The sequence below is a fragment of the Saccoglossus kowalevskii genome, chromosome 19, assembly GCF_978046115.1.
Source record: "Saccoglossus kowalevskii chromosome 19, keSacKowa6.1, whole genome shotgun sequence".
In the NCBI taxonomy this organism is placed as follows: domain Eukaryota; kingdom Metazoa; phylum Hemichordata; class Enteropneusta; family Harrimaniidae; genus Saccoglossus; species Saccoglossus kowalevskii.
Genome location: NC_140659.1, coordinates 19,868,947 through 19,896,151, shown reverse-complemented (window position 1 = coordinate 19,896,151; position 27,205 = coordinate 19,868,947). Strand labels below are relative to the sequence as shown.

Below are 27,205 nucleotides of genomic sequence, written 5' to 3'. Positions count from 1 at the left end.
CTTGACACTCCTGGCATGTGCTGATATCTGTAACATGAACACCACTATTGTGTAGCTAGATTCATTGCAAACATAAGGACACTCATCAAAGATGAGATGCATGTACTTACAGAAACTGCACTCGTTCTTGGATAAATAATTCAATAGCGGATAAATTACCAAACACCATGTTCATTATTATGAAGAAAAAGGCACCAATTCTGAAAGAGCATGTTATGAAACTTTTTGTCACAAATGTACAATACATGTACTACTATGGCTTCAAATAGAACCCTACATACTATCACTTTGTTGTTAATTTCAATAATTTGAATCAAACGCCAATGTGTGAACCTAATATGTAACTACTGTACAACCGAGTCTTATCATGTACACCTATGAACAAACTTTGAACTTGACCAGCTGTTTTACAACACAATTTAACCACCACCTACAGCTTGCTTTTCACACAACTTGTTCTGAATTACTATTGGTTAAAATTAATCCCAAATTGCAAATTTTATCAGGCCATAGATCAAAGTTTATTCACATATTATGACAGAAAAAGGCTCTAAAATTATCAACCACCAATATTGACCAATCAACATTAGGATCCTGAACATATGAGGTATAACAACGACTCATATTACCAGCATGTGTTGAACTTCAAAGGACACCTAATTTTAAAGCCAAAGTTTCTAAAAAATGCCTTGTACTGACAACTTTAATTATGTTGAATGGCGTTAAGGCAATGGAAAATGTAGGCAATTGCCTCTAGGAATTTTCATCTGTGTAAATGTACCAAAAAATAATAAATTACAGCGTATGGCTATTCAAATACTGCAAACTGCTTAATTTTCACTGCTAGCATATTTCAGGATTTGATGGCGTTCGTGATGACAACATTTTTGAAAGTCACTGACACTTTGTGTCATCAGATCCCAGAGAAATTTACATTGATACAAAATTTCATAATTTTCACTGACTTTTCATGTGAACTCAATAAAGTATGCCCTCTATGGCAATAATGAGAGAATTCTCTTAAAAGGTAATAATATATTGTGTTCATATTACTTCTAGATGAAACCATAATAATAGGTATTTGCAAAATTTTCGAAGTAATTGAATTATTTTGACAAAGGAATTACAGACTTATATTATATGTTATATTCTACTCACATCTATTCATGATGAAAATTCAGAAGATTTGTCTCCGGGGAAAGTAAAATGTTTTGCAGTAGATATCAATTTATAAACAATAATTAAATATTAAATATTGTTTATTGTCTTTTAGGCCACAGGCCCATATGACTATACATAACAAAAAAAACAAAAGAATACACAAGCACTGGAGAATGTACAGAAATTGTAAAATACATATATATATATAACAAAATTATTATACCGATAATAACGAAAACTCCCTTCTAAGGTTGAATGCTTTATGTAGAAATTTACCAAGATTACGTAGTACCTTTGCTGATTTTGAGCGCATTAGACTGTAATATTTTTCTGGATTGGGAAGATGCCAAAAATACTCAGGAATTAACTGTTTTCGCATAGAGTGAAATAAACAATAATTACAACAATCAAACCGATACGAAAGCATCACTAAGCACCACATGACATGGTGCCAGTCGTTCATCCAGCCAACACTGCATAAAACACTGCCAACAAATAAATCATGTACAATTCTCATACAAAATCAACATAATGAATACAATTATTATAATTACCTGTTTTGTATTCCAGTACTAAGAGAGTCATCTATTTGCCAATAAATAACGCCAACTACAGCAGCAAACAGTAGCATAATAAACATCTGACATAGAACAAAATAAAGCAGAATAACTACAAATTCAAGGTGGATTGCTGTGAATCTGAAAATGTGTAAGGTTGCTTAATACAGTTTCAAAAAGTCTTTGGAATTTTTTTTATATTTTGCGAATAGATGGCTCATTTCTATACAAGGTTATATGTGAAAAAAGAAATTGGGGGTACAGACCTAAGTTTTTTTAGATAAAAGTAATATTACTGTACGTTGACTACAGAGTTAATACATAGGAAAAATTCAAACAACACCAATTCTACTTGAGATAATAAAACAATGTGTTTAGAACTGCACTTTGAACAAACAAACAAATTGGAGTATAGACCTATTTGTAAAGATGCAGTAGTTCCAGTAATTTGTCCTATGTTAACACCAAGTGAGAACAAGTTCTCACAACATGACCACCACGTTCTGGGAAATGTATTGAGTAACTTTAAGGGTTGTTTAGAATTGCCACAGCCAATCGATACTTGTCGGCCATTTCATGAAATTTGAGCTGTCACTGTGATACTTACATAGAACTACTTTGTGTGGAAGGTTACAACCTACTCACCTGCATAACAGATGTAAATGGGTTCCGAACTATATTCAGTACAGTCCTCTTAGAAACTCTAGATAGCTGAAAGAAGTAAACAAGAATATTCGCATAAGAGTTATAAAAAAAAAATCAGTCACAGTTGACTATTCCTGGTTATAGCTAAATGTACAACATACCCACCTGTCGAAACCATGACGTGGCGTACCCAATCATAAGAAAAGCGGGTTCTTCGGTTTCTCTGAACTTTGCTAGAATGGGATTCAGTTTCTTGACAAGATCTTGATACCGAGATGAGTTTATAAACTGCATTCCGAGTTTGTCTACTCCGCTGTCTCTTTGGATGCTAGGATCCGATATTCCTTGTTCTAGTACATCTGTCATGGTAAAGGTAGCACAAAACAACAAAACTTGTATAAGTAAAGTTTACTTCATAAAGAAGAAAATTTAGAACGTAATGTTGATCAGTGTGCCCTCTAACAGACTGATATTGTAGGGATTTTAAATCAAAATAGAATCCCCAAAATCAAGCCAACTCAGATTAGTTGACTGCTTCAAGAAAAAATAAAACTGTATGTGACTGTACTTACTGCATTGAATTTATTTTGTTTATAAAATGTAAATTTCATTTTACCAAATTACAAATTCACTAACTATAGTAAGATCACTTTATCAATGTTCAGTTTTTTGTTGCGCCAGTGAATTAGCACAACTCGTTGCGTCACAGAAAATCTCTGTGCGTCAGTGACGTACCTACCATATCAGCTTAGAGGTCACATAGAAGTTGGTCATAAATATGTCATGCATATTATATAAACCTTATATCCTTTGTTGACATATTACAGCTGTGGTACTGGTGTCAGTGCGAAGAGGTTTTGCTACAGGATGATGAACTAAATCTTCAAATATTTCCAGCAGTTCTTTATCATTTGTCGAGATCCAACCATCTTTTAATGATGATACTTGGTGACATCTATACTTCTAATTATTATGAATCCACAGACACCCAATCTCCCAAACATGATCATAGCGTTCAAATCCCTGCTGGTGAGTCAGTGTTAAATAAAAACAAAAGATGACAAATTTTACCTATAGAATCGTTGAGGGCAGTAACAGCAGTGGAATCTCCATTGATCACATCCAGAAAGAAATCAGGGGGATTGTTATGTTCTTCACATTCATATCCTGGAAATAATCAGTATTCACATATGATATGAAAATAATATCTCAATTATATAATATTTTTTTTATTGATTCATGATTATTTGTTAGAGTAGAGAAATTAATTGCTTTCAGTTTCCAAATTTCCCAACACTATCTCATGCAAATATGAGGAAACACACATGGATACACGCATACAAATTACGATTCTGATGTTAGTTTTGATGATGATGATGAATTGTGTCATAATTACCAAATATTTAAATATTTTCTATTAATAAATTTTTTCCATTTACTGTCAGATGCTGTTATGTAAGCAATCAAATGTGAAAACGCAACAAACAAAGGTCAGTGTTGTAGTGGCCTCAAAACCTCACATGGGATTTAAGAAACGAAAACGGTATTTTTGGGGTATTTACATGCTTTACATATTTACATGGTCGTCGCGCAGTGCGTGTTTGAATTTCATGTAAATAAACAATGTATTTTACACGCGTTGTATACGTCGCTATGAGTCCCATATCGAAAAATCAATATTTCAACATAGAAATAGAATCAAAACATTCTGTTTTTGCAGTAGACATTTGGACTTTCAGAGATTATATTAGATCTTGCAGTAATGGAAAAATCACCTATTGTACCGGAATGCATATGTTCCAGCAGTAAGATGACGCACACTATTCATGTACCACTGTAAAATACTTTATTTTAGCTGGAATAAATTTTTTGCTGAAAAGACTTTTTGGGTATTTTGTATGAAATCTTTTTTCACAGATTTTTGATGAGTTGAATGTAAAATATAGGAAAAAAGGTATATTCGCTGGATTGCATTTTCACTGAATCATTTCTTCAGCGAAAATAGTGAAAATTAATTCCAAGCAAAAAGAAATATTTTACAGTATTTCAAATTAAAATTTAGTTTCCATAAAAACTGAATGATAAATAAGAAATTAAACATACTGAAACGAAGCAAAGAAAAGGTGATATTACCTATACTGGAGAAGTAGTCCAGCGCCAGATCCTTCGGCCCGTGATAGACTGTATCACCAAGTGACAGTAAATGTAACATATCAAAAGTTTTGTAAATAGAGTATCTCGGTTGATGAATCGATAAAATAATGGTCCTTCCATTTTTTGCAAGTCTAAAATACAAAAGAAGAAGAGACTGTGACAATATCACTAATATATACAGTGACAAGAAACATGTTTGGACTGTACAGATCTACACAATATACAGCGCATGAAATTAGGCGAGGGTTCTTCGAACCCGCCTATTCACATAGTTCATACCCACCATAGACTCCGGTCAGTCAAAATGACTATTTTGAACTGTAGGCATTAATCAGCGATTCTGCCGGTGACGGAGAGATAGAATCCAGGTCAGGGGAAGCCCCATGACCTCAAGATTCTTTTACCCCTTACGTCACGAACCCACGTGACCGAGGCCACATGGCAACGCCATAGGCAGCCGTCCATCACTCTGATTCCTTTCTCTCCGCCTCGAGGACTTAGACCAACGCGACGGAAAGAGTGGGGAGGTTGGGGGGGACCCGGAGTCTATGGTGGGTATGAACTATGTGAATAGGCGGGTTCGAAGAACCCTCGCCTAAATTCACTACGTTCAATTACCCACCATAGACTCCGGTCAGTCAAAATGACTATTTTGAACTGTAGGCAGAGTCAGACACCGATAGGTGGCGGGTTTTTCCGAGCAAACAGAAAAAAAAGGAATGATGAAAGTCTTTTCCCAGTTCGGGATGAAAACAAACTCAAAAAGACCTAAGTTAAGACCCAAGAAGGGTTGTGTCTTACCTTGCCTGTGCTGTCCCAGAAGCAAGAAGCCAATGCTGCTGTGGTGACAGGGTTCGGTGTGCCCGAGAAAGCTAGACCCAAGCCGAACTCGGGGGTGATAAGCTTGAAGTAGGACCGAAACAGTTCGCATGAGGGCGTAGGTCGACAGAAGCGAAACCTGGGAGCTTCCAGGAAGTGCTAGTGGAACAGACAATCTGCCCGCAAAAATGCAGAGACTGACTTATCGCCTATGCGCAGAGGCCCCTGCAGTCGTTCGGGCTGGGTCAGCAAACAAGGCCTGACCGGCTACGACGGGGCCTAACCTGAAGAGACCCTGCTCAATAGATTGGGTGTCTGCTAGGTAGTAGTTGATGAAGACGTTCTGCGTTCTCCAGAAGCCTGCCCTCAGAATGTGTTTGAGGGGGGCACCTGACGCTAGCGCTAGTGAGTTAGCAATCGCACGGACCTCATGTTCTTGTACTTGGTGTCTCTGCAAGGTCTGTGTTGAGGAGGATAGTGTATTATAGACCTCCAGTACAGTCGCAGTAATCCACCTGGGGATGGAAGTCGGGGAAACCGGCTTATCCCGCTTGCCAGGGCCGTAACACAAAAACATGTGTTTGGTTCCCCGTCTAGAAAACCTGGTACGGTTCTCGTAGCAACTCAGCGCTCGGACCGGGCAGAGAAGCAATTCCTCCTGATCCTCCGGACTGACAATATTTGCCCGCCGGGGGATGATGATCGGTTGAGGATCGTGTCCTGGGATTTGGTTCTTGGCGAGAACCCGATTCGTGTCTTAGTACAACTTGATCGCCCATAAAAGCGACACGACCGTCCGCAAAGGATAGTGCGTGCCTAGCTTTGACCGGCGCCTACCTGAAGCGAGGGCCAGTAGGAAGACTATTTTCCACATAAAAAAATTGAGTGGTGCTGATTGGAGAGGCTCAAAAGGCAGTCTGCTTAGAGCAGACAACACAGCCGACGAGTCCCAGTTGAGAGGCTCCCTTGTATGGGGTCTTGGCGTCTGGAAAGCAGTAAATAGTCTCCTAAAAATAGGACAATCGGCTAGTCCTGTCCGTACGTTCTGAGTGGTGGGGGACAAGACCGACCTGTAGCCAACGCTCGCTGCGTAGAACAAACCCACTTCGTCAAACAGGTGGACGAAGGAGCCTGCTACCTAGCCAATAGAGGGATGGTATGGATCAATCTCCTTTCCGCTACACCAATCAGTGTATGCTTGCAGCCTAGAAATGTAGGCCACGTAGGTGGAATCCCTGTTCGCCCTGGCCAGGACGTTGGCAGCCCGCTCAGATAAGACTTTCATATGTGCGGGTCTACTGAGAGCCTCTATGCATGTAAGTGATACCTGCTGGGCTCGTTGGTAGTGCGCCGTCTGGTTGGGACGGCAGGTCCGGTAAGTCCGGAAGCACTGCTGGCGCTTCGACTAGCCTTCCCAACAGAAGTGGAAACTAGGCCTTGCTTGGCCAATTGGGTGCAACCCATGATAATATGCGGGTGTGCACCTGTCGAAGCTTTTCTCCGGTGCCCGGTGAACTAGCGGGAAGGGAGGAAAGGCGTACACAACTAAGTGGGTCCACGGGGCTAGCAAAGTGACCCTGGCCCAGGCTCCTGGAGTCAGCAGGAGTGTTACGTACGTCGGGAGCTTGGCGTTCCGGGGTGCGGCAAAACGGTCCAACCTTGGACCGTCCCACGGCCGAACAGCCTAGAGGCTACCCACTGGGGTATCAGCTACTCCGTGTTCTGGAGACGGAGCCGCCCTGAAAGGGCGTCGCCAGACTGTTCCTCACCCCTGGAAGGTGGTGTGCGGTTAGCTCCACACTGTATTCCAGGCACCAAAGGAGGATTTTGCTCCGCTAGGACTGACAACGATGGGGAATGCGTCCCCCCCTCCTTCTTGAAGGAGACCACCGCTGCGTTGCCTGTGCGGAGCAGGACTCTGTGGTCTCGAACTACGGGTAGAAAGCGTGGTAGTGCTAAGTACACTGCTCTCAGTTCGAGCCGGTTGATATGGTAGTCCCGAAACTAATGCGGGGGCCATATCCTTGGGCTTATTGGCCCAATAGATGCGCTCCCCAACCCTAGGGGGAGGTATCTGTTACCAGAGTCATACCTGCGGCGAGCGGGCCCAAGGGGCTTCCTTCACTTGGTCCAAGATCGAAACCCGCCTATCTAGTTCCCATAGGAGAGCTCGGCGCTATAACAAGCGTTATACCGGGCGGCTGCGTAGTGCGGCCTGGGGAACGACCCTTCGAACCGAGGTCATCATTTCGATGATCCGTGTTAGTTCGCGGAGGGACACAGAGGGAACGGTGTCTAGGCATTCGGCTAGGCTGCCTAGCGCTAAGCAATACGCTTGAAATAGCTAAGCCAAGCATACCTCTGTGTCAAAAGTCCATGCCCAGGGACACCAACTGCACATTGGGTCGAGGTGGGACTTGTCGATTTACCAATGAGCCCAACTGGTGAAGTAAATCCCGTGTTAGCCTGACACGTTTGGCTATTACCCCTTGCCCGGGTTGTTGGTAACCGGAAGTCTGGGTACGGATTGAGGTGTACCGACATCTGGTGAAGCAGCAGCACTACCTGTTTCATCACTCTGGTGAACACGTAAGGCGCTGTGCCTAACCCGAACGGGGAGGCACCCGAGATTCGAATACTTGGCCCAGCTGGGCGATTCGAAGGAGATGGCAACTCGCTGGGTGCATCGGTACGTGCAGGTAGGCCCTGCTTAAGTCTAGCGGGGCTAGCCAGTCAAAACTGTGGATGGAGAGAAGAACCCTGAATGGTGTCTCCATGTGGAACTGATCGAGGAGCACGTACTGATTCAGTCTGCCTAGGTCCAAAACTGGACGCCTGCCATTTGTAGATTTGGTACTACGAACCCATTTGGGTAGAAGCCTGGCCTTAGCTCCGGCTGATGTACCCTGTGTATGGCGTCTTTCCCCAGCAAACTGCTACTTCCTGTCTGATTGCTTCCGCCTTGCGGGAGTCCCCTGGCAGTGCCCAACAGGGGAGACACTGACGGGGGAAAAGGAGATTTCAGCGGTATCCCGTAAACTGATGTTACCACCTGGAAAGGTCCAGGGATCGGTCACCCGTTGTCTCCAAACCGGACTACACCGGCGCAATCTGTGTGGCCATGTGTTCGGCAGTTGCGAGGGGGTGTGTGTGCTTCCTTCCCCCATGAGGTGAGTTCCCCAAGGCCTGAAGTAGTCACTAAGTTGTGACCTGGCCATTCACTGAACACGTGCCTCTCTCCCCCCCCCCCCCCCCCCCCCGGCTGCAGAGGTGAGCGTCAAACATGCCTCCCCTGCTGCCGGGTAGACGTCCGCCCAGGGAGGGTGGGGAGCCACCACCTGGCTCTTACCTCCCTGGGGGGCGTGCCACTACCCTCCCCTCCCATGGAAGGGTATAAGCGCTTGCCTCCTGGCTGACTCCAGCTAGCGGACAACGCCCTAGGGCGTTGTGTTTTCTGTGCTTGGGGTGCCCTCCGATTGCCCATGGCAGGACCAACTGGCTAGCGGATTCAAACTGAACCCTCTGATTCATTGCACTCCAAAGCTCCGAGACTGTACCCACCATTCCCTGAACAAAGAGGGTAGAGGAAGTCCAGTCTTGGCTCAGCTTGTCGACGAAAACACGTGCGTCTAAGGCCGCGTCTCGTAGCACGGTAGTGGCCCTGGCCAAGAGAGCCAGGCGACACTAGGGGGTGTCGCATGTAGATGTGCGGTGGCCCACCAGTAAAAATGTCGCCTGGTCTAGGAGGCTGGTGCGTTCTGCCTCCAAGGTCTCCAGAGTGCTGGTCACGCATAATGTGCTCAAGCAACTCTGCCCTCAGGGCTAGATGGGTCGTCTTCAATTGGAAAGGACACCCATGGAACGCGGCTATCCCCCTTTGCCCGGTTTGCCAAATTCGTGGTATCGGGGTCTGGGGAAGGAGCCTTGGAATCCGGTTGGGGGCGTTTTGGTCTCATCCCACGCTATGGGGTCTGATCCCGAAACCACACCAACCGGGTAGCGTTTGGTCCAGTGGGAAGTGTTGCCTTATGTTATCCCCACTCGGGGGCCTTAAGCATTACATCCTCCATGGCTGACCAACGCCGCCCATCAACACCGTTTGCATGCTCTGCGCCCCACTCCGCACTCAGGCGGACAGGGAGAGACTTGCCGATGGGGTTGCTTTGGATCCCGACGCCCGTGATCCCATAAGCGTTGAAGCAACCTTAGGTGGTTGCTTTAGGATCAAGGGTGGGGGTATATACATCGTATCACTGGGATCGATGATACTCCACCTCACCCCAAAAGCATGGCTCACCGAGTCATACAGATGGATGACTCTGAGGGAACGCCCGGAGTACCGGCTGTATCCGACGCGAGCGAACTGCATCTCCTTTCACTTTAATATGTGAGAGGGAGCGTGTTCGACTGTGCGTCTCATGACAGGGTCGGTTCCCTCTGGGGACGCCCGTGGGTCGGTAAGAAAGGAGTCAAAACCCACAGCGGGGACCGGACACAAGGAAAAACTCGTTACCATTGTACCGTTACCGTGTGACGAACCCTAGCTGGCTGAAAGTAGGGGGGGTCAACGTGTGCCCTGCCCTGAAAGCCCTGCCCCGAGATCGGAGACTTGGCTGCCAGCACCCCGTTGGCATTCAGTGCCCAAGGATCCAGAGAAGGACCGGGGCAATTAGCCTGGGCCTCGGCCACCCCCCAAAATAGTGGGAGAGCCGTGCCTGGGAACGGGGGTTCCCCGGAAGAGACGTGTTTGAATGCAAACATGCTTTCGTGTCTCTTCCTGCTTGCCCACCGAGGGGACATAGTGGAGACAGCTCGCTCCGACTGCGTCTGATCTACCCGGCCTGCCAGGGACGCAATTGCCCCGACAGTCCTTCGACCAAAGTTCTCAACTCGGAGGCAAACTCGGCGCCGTGCGAGGAAGGGTCCACGAAGAGACCCGCAACGGGCCCCATAGGAGGAAAGCCTCCAGGGGCACAGCCTCGCTGCAGCCGGTAAAATCGGGTAAAAACACCGCCTGAAAAAACAGACTGTGAGGATGCCCTCCGATCAGCGGGGGAGACCGAGAAAATATCGGTACCTCCGCCGTCGGGCCTCTTACTTGACGTCCCGGTACATGAAGTACCGGTAGCCGAGGGTGAGGACTTTCCACTCATGCAAAACACGCAACTCACTTTAACCGATTTGTTTACTGGACGCGCGACCTTGCTGTGACGTGGTCAGTGTCAGCGATTTTTATGACTCTGAAAGAAAATCTCAGGCCTCAGAACTCCAGTGAAAAAAACACGCTTTCACGCAAAAAACCCCGAAACCCACACGTAGCCACGACAAAGTATCTCGGATGCGGGTTCTATGCTGGTAAATTCTGAATAAACCACTGTACGGTCGGCTCGAAAGACGAGGAGACCGGAAGAAAAAGGCAGCGAGCCTTGGAGCTGTCATTACATCGATATATTGCTAAATACATTAAAAATAAAAGACGACATGCATGAGGGAGACGAATTACAGTTGTAAAAGGTGCCGCCATGAAATCAACATGTGACTACGTAGTGGCGCCGGATTTTGATTTCTTTGCTGTGAAAAATACTACACACAAAGGGAAAACGACACAAGGGTAAAAAAAGACAAGGAAAACTTATCCTACCAGCTACCATGTCGGATGCCGAGCAGCGGCAACAACCCAAGCTATAAATCCGGACAGGAAAAAAAGCAGGCGATCCAGCAGAGCTCGCTAGATTTCATCTCCACTCAAGGCGGAGAGAAATTAAGAGTGATGGACGGCTGCCTATGGCATTGCCATGTGGCCTCGGTCACGTGGGTTCGTGACGTAAGGGGTAAAAGAATCTTGAGGTCATGGGGCTTCCCCTGACCTAGATTCTATCTCTCCATCACCGGCAGAATCGCTGATTAATGCCTACAGTTCAAAATAGTCATTTTGACTGACCGGAGTCTATGGTGGGTAATTGAACGTAGTGAATTTGATTTGATTCTCTGGGTTCTAGTATTGGATATTATTATACATCTGTTACTGTAAGTAACAGCGTGCCGTAATTTTGCGGTATTTTACATGGTATTTTCATCCTACCATATAAGGAAATGCAAATACTAAATATGGAATGATTACGCGTGTGAGCGTCCTCTAATAATAAAAACAAACATGGCTGCTATCGGGGTTTGACCGGACTCTACACAAAGAAGTTAACTGATTCTGTTCTAAACTTCTTGGAAGGAAAAGATGTATAATAATGAGGTTATTACGAGAATACTCATACAGTATGCCGGGCATCGACCTCCACTGCACGTCGATCGATACTCCAGCTGTACTGTCTGTGCATACTTTGAGGTATCCTCATAACCTTATGTTATTATACATCAGTAAGTTATAGTATGCCATCAATTTTGTGGTATTAAACGTGGTATTTGCATCCTGCTTTACAAGGAAAAGCAATTTCCAAATATGATGAAACGATTGCTGGTACATTATCAAAATGGCAGACATGTTTGAACAATTTTCTACAGCTTGCTCAGTTTTGGTCTTCACGGACAAAGCAGTTAGATTGGGAACATGTATAAAAATAAGGTTATTACGAGGATACCGCAAAGTATGAACTCAGACAGTACGTGGTGGCACTACACACCAGTTGATACTCTCGCTGTACTGTTGTGTATACTTTACAGTATACTCATAATACCCTCCCTATTTCGATATTGACATTGACATTGTCAGTGTATGTAAATTATTATTTTGTATATGAGATTTGAACGGTGACACTGTAATAACTCGTAGAATTTCAACAGGTCAGTCATTAAAAATGTTACCTTTTCAATAATAAAATCACAGCATTCGCTGTACTTGCATCTAACCCTGTGGTGGGCTCATCTAGGAATAGTACTGAGGGTTGTATTATTAATTCCATCCCAATGTTGGTTCGTTTGCGTTCACCGCCTGATATTCCACGTATGAATGGTGTTCCTGCCTGTTGTAAAGCACAGGTAAAGAATTAGGAACAACACATACTGAGAGCGATTCCACCAAAATATGATGTTATCGCAATATGATACCTAAATAAATGCTATTTTTTCCCTATTTATTTCGGCTTTCAGTGAACAATGTGTTAATATGGTCACTGGGGAATCCTTATAGTTTGCTTGACCTCATGTTTAGTGACTGACCTTTCAACATGATGGCCACATGTGGGCATTCTCTCATTCAGATGCTTTCTATTCTCAGTGGCGGAGCTACGTCACGGACGTTCTACGTTGCTAAGACGCGCAGCACTGTACCATGTATTTCTATGGGCCCTGCGCAAGCTGCTGTGGAACTCGAGGAAACTGCACAAACCCAACTTTGAAGTAATCCTGAGCAACCAAATTTATATATGTTGCACAGGTAGGGATAATCTAGTTGCACAGTTTTGGAGAGTCTCAACAACTATACCAAAGTACAGTTTTCGGAAAGTTTTCGGCCTTTTGTTTTCACCGTAGTGGTTGCCAGGCGGTGATGTACGCCCCGAGAATTCATGTTCACAAAAAAAAAATTTAACACCACATATCTAATCAGCAATCTAGTATTTATCAGCAATTGATTCAAGAATTAACTAATAATACAATTCCTGGTAAACAACATACCGGTAGTTAGGGGTCCTTCTAAATACTCACCTTAGAATCAGCACATACGTTAAGACCAAGTTCATGGATAACTTGTTGTACACGAGCATCTCGTTCTTCTTTTTTTATACGACCTGGAAGTCGTAAGGATGCAGAAAATTCAAGGTTTTCTCTGACAGTCAGTGTTCCCATGACAACATCATCCTGCATTAATAAAGAAGGAAATGATGGTATTTGTAAAAAAAAAAAAAAATGTATTCATCTCTATCTTACTTCTTTCAATTGGGAATAACGACATACTAAGTGAAAATGATGTAGAGATGTAGAATCATATACAACCTCCCATGGGAGTGGAATATAAGATTTCTCACACGAGTTGGAGATTTTTCTGTCTTGTATGAGCCTTAGACGAGTGTGAGACCAAAATCTCTGAGTGTGAGAAATCCTCTAGCATTGCTTATAGTGTGAGGGTTTTTTTCTCACAAAATATGTTATAGAACAGAGTGAACAGGCTTGGAGTGTTTGAGTATTAGCTGCATGATTGTCAGCATTGGTGGATGTATTATTCCACATTAAAAAACGTAGTCCCTGTTATCCACTGCATTTTTGAGTATCAAACAGTTAGAAATCAGCTAGCAATAATAATAAATGAAACATTCTAGAAAAATACATGAAAATATGCAAAATCTGGCACCAGAATTGTGGCCAGAATAATTTTGGTTCGCAAACACATCACCCGTGGACGCCTTTTCACTCCACTAATTTTGGCTCTCTGTGCAGGAAATGTGTCATTATTATTATGTGTTTATTTCAGATCATAAAAATCCATAGCAAAAAAAAAAATACAAGTCAAAAAATCCTTTTCTCCCATAATTTCCATATCACACTCTGATGAATGAATTGAAATGTACAGTGTTCTGTTATCAAGGGATTAGAAGAAAGATGCAGACTACTAATAAAGCTAAATGTCTTTTTCCGAAGAATTTCATCAAAAGATCTGAAATAAAGATTAACAAACAATCCCTTATTACTCTGTACCACAGAATGTGAATACCCAGATAATTTACGAAACACATACGAGTTATGGTAATCTTGTGTTGTTTATTGTGAATTTGTTGTTTTTCCATAAGTTGCTGACACTACCATGACGTACCTGTACGACATATCCAGACATGCACTTAAAGTTTAGTGGTTGTCTTTGTCCATCTATCAACACCTGACCTGAAAGGCCTCTTGGATCTTTTCTTCCAGCTAAAATATCTAGCAGTCTGAAAGCAATGAAAACAAAAAAAAAGTGTTACAGGTATCGACAAAAATGGAAAGAAGTTCCCAATCAATTGTTTACATTTTATGGGATCCATAACAAACACGACACATCATCAGGATACATTGCATCATTGAACTGAACTAATATTATATTTTGATTTTTTCGATATTTCTGATTTTCAGGAAGATTTGACAAAAATTAATAGCATTATTCTGGCCACAAGAAAGTGTTAACAATGATAACAACCGGATATGGTGACACCCTGCGTCATTACCGTTGCAGACAAGGCAACAAAATAAATGATCAGTTAATGACACACGTCTCATATTCATATTCAATAATATGATAACAATAAATGCTTCTACTTTTCATTAAAAAATAATGTACATTATTATCCTGAACCCCCTCCCCAATGCACACACTGGTTTTCAATATACCCTAAATGTGACATCATGTTTCTTGTGACATCATGTTACTATTATGTACTGTGTGCAATCAAACAAAGGACAAATGATTTATTTGACAATCGCTTGGTTCAATAGTTGAATAGATTCAGGTAAACTGTTCAACTGTAGAAAACTATGGGTATTTTTTCGGGGCAAAGTCGCACGAGCGATAGCAAAAATCTTTTTCAATTTTGGCCCCAAAATTCTTCATGATAGAACAGTTTGACTGAATGGGGAACTACTTTCAAATGAACTTGTCAAATAATCGTCTTTTTAATTCTTTGCTCAAGAAATCAAAATTAATAAAAGCCACCATTTAAAAAAAATATTGACTGCGATAATTTACAAAAGATTAATAATTTCTCTTCATTAACGTAAAACAAAAACTATGAGTATGAAATAATTTAAAGTTATTGATTTCCATTTTTCGGCTGCAGTCTGCAAAAAATTAAAAACAACAAACTAATTAAACCATCGTTGTGACAATGAATGCAAGATCTAGGAATAGTAAACTGACTGGAGTCTGGAATAGCTCCACACATTCAATGATATTCAATACTTACGACGTCTTACCACTTCCAGTTGGGCCTAGAATGGCATTGACACCAGGAGAAAATACACCACTGAAAAAAAAAGCAGAAATAAACAATATTAATTTGATTAAACAATATTAGTTAAATAGCCAAAATTATTGTTGGCATCTTGTGAATTTTGATGCATTGTCATGCATATCATGTGAAGACGAATGGATTTTTGAAACGTCTACTTTTGTACACCAATCCCAACCAAATCCCTCATAGAGTAGAAGTTAATGGTACTGACGACCAATACGAAAGTTATGGTTAGAACCCAGCTTGGCCGACTTTTTCCATTAATAACTTTGCATGGAATCATGACAATGTAGCCATGTGCATACTCACTCCTCGCTTGGAGCATGAACTTATTGCTAATAATGACAATGTAGTGAAATGATGCGTATAGAATCGCATAGTGTAAAATACTTTTATTTCGCTTGGAATTAATTTTCACTATTCTCACTGAAGGAATGATTCAATGAAAATAAAATCCTATATTTTACATTCAACTCACCAAAAATCAGTGAAATAAATTCCATACAAAACACCCAAAAAGCGAAAATTAATTGCTGCTAAAATAAAGTTTTTCACAGTACTGAGTTTTAATATCATAACGGTAGTAACAGTACCTAACATTATGAAGAATATCTTTGTTAGTCTTTTTGCCATCTATTTTTGTGACAACGTTATAGGTAATATCATGGAATGATACTGTGGCTCCATGTAGACGACCGGATCCAAATCTAGTTGGTCCATTGCTGCCATAGGACTTCTGGACTGTGTCTTCAGCATCTGCACCATTCAAAATATGTTCCTGATTGCAATAAATAGAAATACCATCACTTTAGAGGAGCTAGCTAGATAAATTTGACTCCATATGGTACAGATAGCATACACTGTCACAAGAGCACGTACTACGTGTCTTTCGCATTTTTGAATACCGTGATAACTTTGCTCATTTCCACTGAATTCTGTGATGCACATGGAACTCGCACAGAATGGGACCTTCGTCGTCCCATATCACCATACAAGCATTATCTTACAAAACTTTGCCTATTCCCTGGGGCAGAGCTATGTCACAGAATGTTGCTAAGATGCGCAGCAGCGTAGCATGTATTTCTATCGGTTCTAAGCAAACTGCTGTGGAACATCGGTTGAAGAGCTGGTGAAAACAACACAAACTCAACATTTAAGTAATCCTGAGCAACCAAATTTATATATGTTGTACACGTGGGGGAAATCTTGTTACACTGTTGAGGGGAGTCTCAACAACTATCCCAAAGTACCGTTTTCTAAGAGTTTCTGAGATGTGATGGTTGCCGGACGATGAAAATGCCCAGATGTCCACCAGAGAATACATAATTTCTAGCATCAGCAGCCAATAAAAAGTATTGTTACAGGCAGCTCTCTGATTGGTTGACAAACATGATTTGCATAATAGTTAATACACCCAAAATGCAAGGGCCACCAAGATCTCATTGAGCGAGAGAGAACCACACATTTTATCCCCTCCAATGTTCCATTCTCATCCATTACCACGTCCACTGTTCCCCTGACCTACGTAATCATGGTATTCGGAAAAGTGTATGAAATGAGGGGAGAGAATGAAACAATATTTGTAGGGGAAAAAGTCTTGTGGCTTTCAAACTCTCAATGTGATTTATACGGCTGTCTGTATCTAACTAAGGTCTGCAGTGTTTGTCATGTTACAAAGATTTGACTAAAAATAGTACTGACATAATCATAGAATGTGGTACAACACGTGAGAGCGATCAAGCAAGGACAATGCTTGCAGACAATAGACATTTTAACTGTGTTACTTTGCATTAAATTTTCTATGATTTATTGTAAAATATATTGCCTGAACAAAGCCCTAGAGAAATTATTTCATCACCACAACAGTATAAGTATGTCTGTCGATATTTTAATTATGATTACCTTGATTACGTCATCAAGAATAATTAATTCCATGCCGTAATGCTTAATGTCATTTGAACAGATCATGGAGGTACCTCCATGGACAACTGTAGTTAAAGCACTGTGGTTAAAGGTACACCAACACAGGATTTTTATAATTTAAATTGGACCTGTGAATCCAAAGCAGCAATTAACACACATACTAACCCAATATAGCTAATTCACCCACCTGCCTCTACATCTGTGTCTCACCTAATTACACTATTAAGTATGTCTGTTGATTAAACAAGCTCAATTGCTATATTAAACATTTTGGAGCTCCGAGACATCATATAAAATTTAGACGAACCCTAAACACCAAATGCAGCACTAAACACTAAATGCAGCACTAAACTTGTATTTATATAGTATTAATGTGCGTTCAGTGTGATTAGTACTTGTCACTACAGTCAGTGTGATTAGTACTTGTCACTACAGTCAGTGTGATTAGTACTTGTCACTACAGTCAGTGTGATTAGTACTTGTCACTACAGTCAGTGTGATTAGTACTTGTCACTACAGTCAGTGTGATTAGTACTTGTCACTACAGTCAGTGTACAGTTGGATAATACCGCTATCTCTCTATTCTATTCTAGACTTTGAACTTGAACTTGGCTCCAATTTAACAGGAGCCAAGGAGAGGTGCAGACTACCAATTCTTGTGCGAGGGTCACACTTGTATGACTAACTATCTGACTCGCCGCTTTATCGTTTTCCAGTGCGAAATTCCAGGTGACCCAGCGCCCCATGAAAGTCACAGTACATGAGTTGAACAATAGTGTCAAAATAGGCACAGTCGCTCTATGTGAAATAGGTAACCGGCACCGGCATTTCACAGTTTGAAAATGCCCCACCAAATTGAGTCCTGTTAACAGTGGACAGAACAAATCATAACTTACTCGCTCATCGTGTTTGAACATTTCCGGAATATTTGTCGAACACTTATTTTTCGGGTCTCAAAGTCGATTACATAGGTTCTCCGTTTCACGAGATAATTTGTGTACAGTCTCTGTGACCTTTGCCCTTCGCGTCGCCGATTCCATTGCCGATTAGTGTAAATACGATCAGTGGCCGTGGTGTACTGGAAACGCTCTAGTGTCAATAGAAGATTCGATTGTTTCACAGTGGCCTGAACTTTTTACGACCCGGTTTCTCGACAGCCCCCCCCCTCCAACGCGATTTGTTTTGCGTCATCCCTGTCGATCTTAAAAGTATGCGGCTGTCGGTGAGGGCGCACTAACTCGTGCCTATCAACCATTTTCTTGGCGTCAGGTCTGTGTACAGTCACTTGAAAACTGAAAATCCAAATACATGTAAATCGATTCGCCAATCTTCTAAAAAATCGCTGTTTGTTAAATGAGTAGCTATGAAAAATCGGGGAAAAAGAAAAATTTTAACTGATCGATTTATTTGGATTTTCAGCCCTCAAGTGACTGTGCTCAGATATAATATTTGTCGATGATATGTCAATTTCCACATTGTTTCAAGAAAGACAACTGTGACAGTCAATGTGGGGAACTGTTACCTGCAACAAACATATTTAAAAGCAGAAATAGCGCAGGCCATTCAATGTCAATGTACTAGTAGAAATAAAAATGTATAAATCCTTGGTACACATATGTACAGTGAAGAACAACAGCTGGGTTTTGCTTATGAACGTTTTTATTACAAATATCTTTCGCGGTCACAGGGGTTTCGCGATCACGCTGAAAACATTTTTGTTCACAAAGCAAAAAAGATTTTACCAGTCTAGTTCTTGTTAAAAAGAATACATATCGGTAACAGTAACACCTCTGGCAAAGTGGTATTCAAGTAATTGTGTAATTTAAAGGCACGACAAACAAGGAGCGAGGACATGCTGGTATATAAGGTCGTCCGCGGGCATTACAAAAATACTACTAATTTTAATAGATGCTAACTACCTAAACACGAACAACAGTATGTATCATTTTGTTAAATAAGAAATTAGCATATAGTTTAGTATGTAAATGCTACAATTTTACAAGTGGGAAAATAACTAATGAATACAAAACAGTGCAACAAAATGGAAAACATAACACTTTTGTTTTAGTTTTAGTGAAAAAAAAATGTCATTACTACATACATACATATAATATGTTACACATTTCTAAGCTCGGAAATGTATAAAGCGGGAGGGTCGTCACCTGCGCACGCGCGGGAGTTGAGTCACAAACGACGATAACAACACACGCTAAAAACGCAAAGGCTCATTGGTAGACGCTTGTTTGTAAACAATGACACGCTACTAGTATGTATGGCCATTTGACGCATGCGCAGATGACGACTCCCCGCTTTAAGAAACAGACTTTTCTTTAAACAGATGAATTAGATTGCAAAGAAAAATAGCATGATGTTGACACTTCACTTATAATAAAGACAGAATGGGAATATTATAAAACGCTACTTGTATTAAAAACACAAAAAAGAACACGCAATTATTATATTGAAGTTGTCGATTATATTATTATTATTCGGCATTAATTTACACAATCCGCGATTGGTGCCTGCGCTTGATATATCTCGCTCCATGCGATTGCTAAGTTCACACTTACTCAGTTCGCATGGCGCTGAATGAACGAGTTTGGTAGAATAAACGAGGGGACGAAGCCCTGATTGAAGCATACTCTCCTAAATGACTTCATTATCTACTAAGTAAGTTATCATATGGCGTGACTTCAAGTTACTAGTAGTTAAGAACGAAAGATTTGCAACATTCTGTTGTTACAGTTATTTTGCAGCGTATACGTGTTTGGGCCCGTGTATTTCTTTCATTTGGACAGCGTCTGTCTAAGTAGGGCCATTACTACAATCGCCACTAATTTTGTTTTTCACCACGCAACATGTGTTTCAACACAAAATAATCCACGCGAATTGTGTTTCGATACGCAATGTGTGTTTCGCAGGATTTTTTTCAAGATGTTTTTTTTTCACAACAGAAAATGCCGAACCGGAAAACGTTGTACGCCACGATGCGAGGTTGGATAAGTGGTGAGCAAAATTCGGTGAGCAAAGTTTGGGTAAGCAATATTCGGTGAGCAATAAACTATGTAAATCAGCAAAATTCCTCTCACCAAATAAGACTAGGAATCCTTTTCAACGATGATTTATCATTAGTTCATCACAGTTTGTGAAAACAAAATATTAAAAATAACCCTCATTGCACTAATATATGACCATATTAATTATATTCAGTATTGTTATTACTTCTGCCAAGAAGGTTATATTTTGTCGGCATACGGACACCATTTCAGGTCACACCATGATGACAAATAAGTTACATGTAAAAACAGAATTGGGAATAGTTTGTGTTTTTAAAAATAAAATGTGTATGATTTCCGTTCGTTGTTAGTGTTCTGTTGAAGGTGTCAACTAATAATCATAATGAAAAAGATATGATCATAACAACATTAATGTGTATTCTCCAAATCAAATCTATAAAAGAACGATATGTTTTGATAAATACGTTGAGTTTTGATCATTATATGATGTATGTTACTTGACCTAAAAATAGACGAATTATATTGATGAGGTTTGCCTGCCATGTAAGCAATTGATTGTGATGGTAAAATGTATCAATGTAGTCATAAAAACCGTGACTTTATCGTGCTTTTATTTTGGATACAACTTTTAAGGAACATATGACAGAGATGACTAGTATAAAAAATAAATAGTTGTATATTATATTCAAGCATGACATTTAGTATACATGGTCATAACTTCACAAAATCGATATATTCAATAGATGATTTTCCATTAACTGCGAGATCTCGCATATTGCGTGAAGGGCGCGGACCGAACGTCTGCCACAGAAATCGAACGATTTGATTTTGAACTCGAATTTGTTTTTTCATAGCTCAAAGTCGAAAGACCGATTTTCGACAGGGGATTTTTACTTCATCGAAATTCACCATCATCAAATGTATACCCCCGGAATATGTTCGCGCTTGTCGAATCCAACGCGATGTTTGACGTTACCAGGACGCTAGTTTATTATGTACAATCTTGAAGCTAATGTCCCATGGTACAATGAAATAGCATTATTTTGTGTGTTACAGTTATGCTTTTTGAGAAACGTGTCTTAATATTTCTTGAAAATTGATATTTCTAGAACAATTCCATAGAACACAACGTTAAAGAAAAATTGCTTTTTTTTAAACCCAGATTTTTTAAATAATTCAGAACAACAAAAAGTACTCCATCATTAACAATATATGTTTTTTTTCAGCCTATGTCACCAGGCTAGATTTTAAGATATTGCTTAATATATCTGCTATAGGAACCTGTGGTAAAAGTTTTATAATAGTGTCAAAATAGCAACTTTCCACTAAAATACAACCATCAATTTCTCGAAAAAAGGCTGGTGACCCTCAACTTTTTTTAGGTCAATATCTTAATATTGCCTTTGAGTACAAATTATTGCAAAATTAATAAATTCTGCGTTTTTCAATTTATGAGTAGGCTTCTACCATAACTCGTGAAATATTCAATAATCAATCACCCATGAAGTTAGTGTAGTAAGTCTGTCTCAGGATTTCAGGTTAGATTCTGATGGTAGTTTAATTGATAGTTATTTTGTTCTTTGACCTGACTGAGTGATTCTTGGTTTCAGTTGAATAGTTATAATACAAATTATTGTGAAACGGGGTCACATTCCCCCGTTTATTCATGTCATGTTAATTAAGGGTATCACTTGGTGGCAAATAAACCTCCCCTGATTTACCATTGTTAAATTTTTAAAATTACAATTTTACTTTCATTCTTGTTAGCGAGGTTATTTTGTTGGCATAATATAACCTCAAGATTAACTGTTTAAAGCGAGGTGGTCGTCGCGCAGCGCGTGTTCGAATTTCATGTAAATAAACAATGTATTTTACACGCGTTGTATACGTCGCTGAGAGTCCCATATCGAACAGGACGCGGCACGACGACTGCCGCCCTTTAAGTTGCACAATGATATGAATGGAACAACCACATGTTTTATTCATTTGATCAGTTGCTCAGAGGCAATGCACGATGGTGGTCACATTATCAATACACTGCAGTAATTCAAAAAAACTCAACTTTAGAAAGGAGTATATTGCAAAATTAGCGTATTTGTGCTAAGACATGACGGATTTTTAACTCGTAAAATCATAGACACCGCATCAGTCACTAACATAACTTCCATACCAGAAAGAGACAGTAGGAGGTCAAGATAGTTTGTCAAATTGCTAATAGAAACAGTCCAACATATAAACTGCATGCCCCCTCAGTCATGAATGTGAGGTGGATTTTGGTTGGTATAGGTAGAAATTATGAGTGTTCTGCAAAATTAAAAACAACTATAATACAGGCGCCAATCGCCGCGCAGATGAAAATGAAGAGCCGATCGAAGGGCAGATAGAAGCGCTGGCTGATTCGCTAATCGACTAGTACACAGTTCAGAATTCTAGTATTGTTTCACTCTCACCCATCCATACCGTAACCAGAACCTAGGCAATTTGTCAACGCTTGTCAGACTGAGCACGGTTACTAACCATGGCCTGAGATCACGTCACTTCCGGCATTTATTTTCAATGTATGTTTTATTGTCGAGAGTACGCAATGAGGTTTAACTTCAAGATATAAAATCCAAATAGAGTCGGCGATAAACTAACGATACTTTGTGACACCTAGATATTGAATAGTATTAAATCTCACCTGTTGAATAGTGCCAGTTTCCACCGAATCCATGTCTTTACAAATATTTGCAATTGTTTGTGTTTCCGTGTTAAATGTACATGTAGTTGACATTTTAGCAATAATATAATATCATTTACGTAGAATTATATAGACTCGTCAATACTCGGATATCACGTGAATACAGACGTTCACCGAAAAATGTCCCCGAAGCTAGGCAAACCATGTCATGAGATACTACCTGGACAAATTCGAATTCGAATTCGCTTCTTCTCAGGTATGGTACTTATATACTTACTTTAGTAGCTTTGTGCAAAGTCCACCAATGCAGAGTGTTTGCTGAGCAATAAATAATATGTATTTGACCTACCAATACTGTCGATTTACGGTCCATATATGGAATATATGTAAATGAGTAAACGAAGGTTAAGTTAGTGCCCCTCCTCGTGCCATTTCTGGTTCAACACGAACGATAATATTCTTGGCTATATTTTTATTTTTATTTTGATAGAATTCAAAGTTGTCATCGATATTGATATACATTATTGGCAGCAATAAGTCAAGTTCGACACATATATCTCAAAAACATAAGAACGGTCTCAAATCAAAACAGTATCATTCGCTGGTTCCCGGCGTTCCTTGCGAATGGCAAGTAGGACGAACTTGGCTCCGAACAGTTCGATACGCGAACGAATTACAAGTTCCTGTCGGTTAACACAGTTATGTTCAAGTCGCCTGTTTACTTTAATCGGTTTAATAAAACTTTTACGCCCTAAATCTGAAAGAAATGTTCGGTTAATAATTTTAAAACATGTTTGATTCACGCTAGGAAACTGCAATCCTTTCAAAATTATATTATAGGATAAATGACTAACTTTATAAACTTACTAGAACCTTTGAGCACTATTGCTGTTAGACGCGGAAAATCTAACCCACTCAAGCCAGAAATAGTATTGAAATATTCACCAGAATACAGGATGAACAGAAATGTTAGGAAACTCCTTTCAGAGAAATTAGTGTTCAATGTTTCTTTCCTAACTATATTCGTAAACAAAAGTTTTAGTATATCACGTGTGCCATTTCACTACAATAACATTACCTTGCAAAACATAGTTCGCGATAAAATGGTTCGTTTTTACTGAAGTCTGACATTAATAAATAGTTCGGATGTCACATACATTTTTTTTCACTTTTGTAGTACGTTCTCAGATGTAACAACTACGGAAAAATGGCCTGGCGTAGTGAGGTGATTGACCACAATATTGAAGACTGTCTGTGGCTGAGGTACGGCAACCGAAGTGGCTCACAACATGGCATTTTATAAAACCATTTTTACATTTTTATTTTATAATTCATTTTTAATAACCATTTTCGGTTCTGAAATCGATTTTTGTTTCTGGTATCTGTTTTCATTTAAAAAAAATGTTTAAATCCATTTTCGTTTTTTAAATCCATTTTTAAAATCTGTTTTTATTTTCGAATTTCAATGTCGTTTTTAAAACCCATTTTCGTTTTTAAAATCCGTTTTCATTTTCAAAACCCGTTTTCATTTTCAAAATCCATTTTTGATTTCAAAATCCATTTTTGTTTTTTAAATCCATTTTCGTTTTCAAAATCCATTTTCATTTTTAAAATCATTTTTTATTTTCAAAATCCATTTTTGATTTCAAAATCCATTATTGCCTTTAAAATACACTTTCATTTTTAAAATCTATTTTTTTTAAAAATCCGTTTTTGTTTTTACTAATCCGTTTTTATTTTTAAAATCTATTTTCACGTTTTTGTTGACATTTGAAGTATAGGTATATACGTATTTTTCGAGTTGAAGCAAATTTCCCATCATAATTTACATAAAAATCACTGTTGTTTCCCCGCCTATCGCATTAACTTCAACCGTTTTTACGGTAATTGTTTTTACAAACCTGATAGTTTTTTTTATTTTAACCAGTGATGTTTCCATGGTAAGACTTCTTTATGTTTATGTAAGTTCTTCTTCAGGCTATAACAATAGCCGTGGTTCCGCGGCGATTTTGGTCCATCAAGGGTTCTTGGCTAATTCGGTCGGCTTACACTTTTGCGTCAAATGCATTTGAGGTCAGGCTTGTCCACCGACGACGTTGCCTTGTTTACCGACAATACCCTACCCGGTACCAAAACGCAGCAAAACCACGGCTATAACTTATTCTAATCAACCTTCGAGCTCTCATTTTATCAGCTGTAATGTTGATACTCAGGTTAGAACAAGTTATAGCTGTGGGTCTGCTGTGTTATCGTACCGGATAAGGTACTGTAGGTATACAAGGCAGCGCCATCTGTGTATGTACAGGCATTCCACGCCACAGCGTAAGCCGACATACGGATGAAGCTGAGAACCCTCTATGCATCCAAAATCGCCGTGGAACCACGGCCAAATAGGTTATAGTCTGCAGAAGAAATTACGTAAATAGGCCTTATCATGAAAACGCCACTGGTGGAAATAAGAAAAAAATGCCAGAATCCGAGTTACAATTCCTCGTCATGTGGTATGAGGTCAGAGGGCGAGGTCACAGGTCAAAAAGTGAAAATGAAAATGGATTTTGAAAACGAAAATGGATTTTTAAAATGGAAATGGAATTTGAAAACCGAAAATGGATTTTAAAAATGAAAATGAAATTTGAAAACGGAAATGGATTTTTAAAATGAAAATGGAATATGAAAACGAAAATAGAATTTAAAAATAAAAAACAGATTTTAAAAACTAAAATAGATTTTGAAAATGAAAATCGAATTTGAAAACGAAAATAGATTTTAAAAATGAAAAAGGATTTCAAAAATGAAAATGGATTTAAACAACTGGTTTTTAAAATAAAAACAGAACCCAGAAACGAAAGTGGGTTTAGAAATCGATTCCAGAACCGAAAATGGTGTTTAAAAAAGGATTATAAAATATAAATGAGTTTTCAAAATGTAAATGAATTGTAAAAATGGTTTTATAAAACGCCATGTTGTGAGCCACTTCGGTTGCCGTACTGAGGTGCTCAATCTCTTTCCCACAGGTCTTTGCGCTTTACGCTTACGCTTTTTGTGTTCCGTTGCATCGAAAGTCTGATTCGTTTATCTATTGGTAATTGCGAAACCCTACGGTTTCAACAGAAAACGCCAAAAAAAACAGAAACCAGCGAAATCCAGAGCTACAGAACCGCAGCTGGGGGGGGGGGGGGGCAAATATAGCAGAAACCCTTTGTGTATTTGTGTCAATGCGACACAGTTGAAGAGGAATGTCTTGCCCCTCAAAATGCAGGAAAGCGCGTTTCCTCCGGCGTGAGGAATGGTGAGCAGACCCCCCCCCCCCCCCCCATGCTAAATTTCGTGTCGCCGCCTTTGCTATTGTCATGGTTTACTGAGAATATTGTTTCACTTCCATCAACCTAGTATACGACCATAACCAGAATTCGGGCAATTAGTAAACGCTTGTCAGCCTGAGCATGGTCACTTCCGGCAGTTGTGTTTCATTGTCAGAATCACCTAATGAGGTCGAAGCCCCAATATTGAATATTTTAAAATCTCACCTGAATATTGTCTGTTTCCATTGAATCCATGTCTTTACCAATAATGTCAATTGTTTGTGTTTCTGCGTTATATGTAGTTGACATTATATCAGTGATATATATATCTTTTGTGAATTGTGTATACTCGTCAATATGACTCGGATAGGTTACCCGGACACGATTGCTTCAATTCGAGTTCTCTGCTTTTTAGTCCTGGTACTTTGGTAGCTGTGTCCAGCATTGCAGAGTGTTTGCTCGGCAATACACGAGAAAGTAATTGATGTCGAAATGTCGTAGCTGGGTGGAAGCGATGTCGTTAAAATATGCAGGTTTGTGTGATTTAAATATAGCAAATCTCTTAAAATAGTATTTATTATTATATGACGGCCACTGATCGTTATCGACAATGTGAACGGCATGCCCCTTTCTCCCGGGCATTCCTTACACCAATTTATAGGGAGTGATTTGTAATGTAATCTTATTTTAAAGAACGGTGGTCGTTGCACTGCGTCCTGTTCGATGTGGGACTCATAGCGACGTACGCAGCGCGTGTAAAATGCATTGTTTGTTTACATGAAATTCGAGCAGGCGCTGCGCGACGACCACCGTGCTTTAACTTAATAATATAGAGTATTTACGTTCGATTCTTGGAATTCTCCCACGGTCTGTATTAGAGTCATTGCAGTGAGAACATTACTAAAATTACTGTCTGTCCGGCGCATGGCCCGGGAGGGGGTTATTTCAAGTAAAATAGGTAGAGGTGTGTCGACCAATTATTTCTGACCCCATCCACTATTTACATACTCACCTCTAG

The 27,205-nt window shown here is 40.2% G+C and overlaps 1 protein-coding gene across 2 annotated transcripts in view; it reads right to left on the bottom strand.

Annotated features, from left to right (window-relative positions):
• LOC102805057 (broad substrate specificity ATP-binding cassette transporter ABCG2-like) overlaps positions 1 to 26,635 on the bottom strand; it is a 32,635-nt gene extending 6,000 nt beyond the window's left edge. Inside the window, exons 1-12 of one of the 2 annotated variants that reach the window (XM_078011233.2) lie at positions 26,413 to 26,635; positions 15,859 to 16,043; positions 15,218 to 15,277; positions 14,095 to 14,209; positions 12,993 to 13,145; positions 12,153 to 12,310; positions 4,497 to 4,648; positions 3,435 to 3,530; positions 2,529 to 2,722; positions 2,364 to 2,429; positions 1,716 to 1,801; positions 111 to 200 (exon numbers count right to left, since the gene is read on the bottom strand). In XM_078011233.2, the coding sequence (XP_077867359.2) occupies positions 111 to 200; positions 1,716 to 1,801; positions 2,364 to 2,429; positions 2,529 to 2,722; positions 3,435 to 3,530; positions 4,497 to 4,648; positions 12,153 to 12,310; positions 12,993 to 13,145; positions 14,095 to 14,209; positions 15,218 to 15,277; positions 15,859 to 16,043; positions 26,413 to 26,496 (1,439 nt within the window). In that variant the 5' untranslated portion in view covers positions 26,497 to 26,635. Of the gene's footprint in view, positions 1 to 110; positions 201 to 1,715; positions 1,802 to 2,363; positions 2,430 to 2,528; positions 2,723 to 3,434; positions 3,531 to 4,496; positions 4,649 to 12,152; positions 12,311 to 12,992; positions 13,146 to 14,094; positions 14,210 to 15,217; positions 15,278 to 15,858; positions 16,044 to 18,084; positions 18,349 to 26,412 lie in introns of those variants that run through there. The other variant, XM_085493598.1, reaches the window with a different exon arrangement.
• Between the last annotated feature and the right edge of the window lie 570 nt (positions 26,636 to 27,205).